The sequence below is a fragment of the Puma concolor genome, chromosome D1 (genome assembly GCF_028749965.1).
Source record: "Puma concolor isolate L17-30 chromosome D1, mPumCon1.1.hap2, whole genome shotgun sequence".
Classification (NCBI taxonomy): Eukaryota; Metazoa; Chordata; class Mammalia; order Carnivora; family Felidae; genus Puma; species Puma concolor.
In genome coordinates this window covers 55,094,086-55,095,114 of record NC_141676.1, presented here as the reverse complement: position 1 = coordinate 55,095,114, position 1,029 = coordinate 55,094,086, and the positions used below count along the sequence as shown (strand labels likewise).

Sequence of the window (1,029 nt, the reverse complement as noted above, 5' to 3'; positions counted from 1 at the left end):
ATGTTCCACACAAACACTTCCGCTTTCCACCCAGACACCTTTTTTCTCACAGGCATCCCAGGATTTGAGGGTTTCCATGGCTGGATCTCCCTACCTTTTTGCTCCATTTACTTAATGGCTCTGTTAGGCAATGTTACAATTTTGCTGATCATCTGGTCTGACCGTACTCTGCGGGATCCTATGTTCTACTTTCTAGCCATCTTATCAGCCATAGATCTGGCCCTCTCCACATCGTCAGTGCCCCGAATGCTGGGTATCTTCTGGTTTGATGCACATGAAATTGGTTTTGGAGCCTGCGTGGCTCAGATGTTCCTGATACACACCTTTACAGGAATGGAGTCTGCTGTTCTGTTGGCCATGGCTTTTGATCGCTATGTGGCTATCTGTGTACCACTCCACTACACAACCACCCTGACACCCCGGGTGCTAGCAGGCATTGGTGTGGGCATTATAATGCGTCCTGTCCTGCTCATGTTGCCCATTCTCTACCTAACCCATCGTCTGCCCTTTTGTGAGACTCGAATTATTGCGCATTCCTACTGTGAGCACATGGGCATTGCCAAGTTGGCCTGTGCCAGCATTCGAGTTAATGCCATTTACGGGCTTTTTGTGGCTTCTTTTCTTATTTTGGACGTGGTACTTGTTGGAATCTCTTATGCCTACATCCTCCGTGCAGTTTTCCTCCTCCCATCTCGAGATGCTCGTCACAAAGCCTTGAGCACATGTGGGTCACATGTTGGGGTCATGTGTGTTTTCTATACACCGTGTCTCTTCTCCTTCCTCACCCACCGGTTTGGCAAGAAAATTCCCCATTATGTTCACATCCTTGTTGCCAATCTCTACGTTGTCTTCCCACCTGCCCTCAATCCTATTATCTACGGTGTGAGGACAAAGCAGATTCGTGAGCATGTGATCCATGCTCTCACCTCCCAATAGAGTCTCTTGTTTCCTTAGCTCTTGAAGATGTGGATATAACTAAAGGAAGTTAATTTTACTCTACTCTGGGTTGATTATTTTTTAAATGCTCCT

General features: G+C 46.9%; 1 protein-coding gene across 1 annotated transcript; it reads left to right on the top strand.

The window, feature by feature from the left end:
• LOC112864976 (olfactory receptor 52J3) lies at positions 1–936 on the top strand. Its single transcript, XM_025927996.2, has one exon. It carries the CDS (start codon positions 1–3, stop codon positions 934–936), a length of 936 nt encoding a protein of 311 aa, XP_025783781.1.
• Positions 937–1,029: the final 93 nt, after the last annotated feature.

Coding starts and splice junctions, on each gene's coding strand:
- LOC112864976 (XM_025927996.2), top strand. CDS start 1: ATGTTCCACACAAACACTTCCGCTTTCCACCCAGACACCTTTTTTCTC.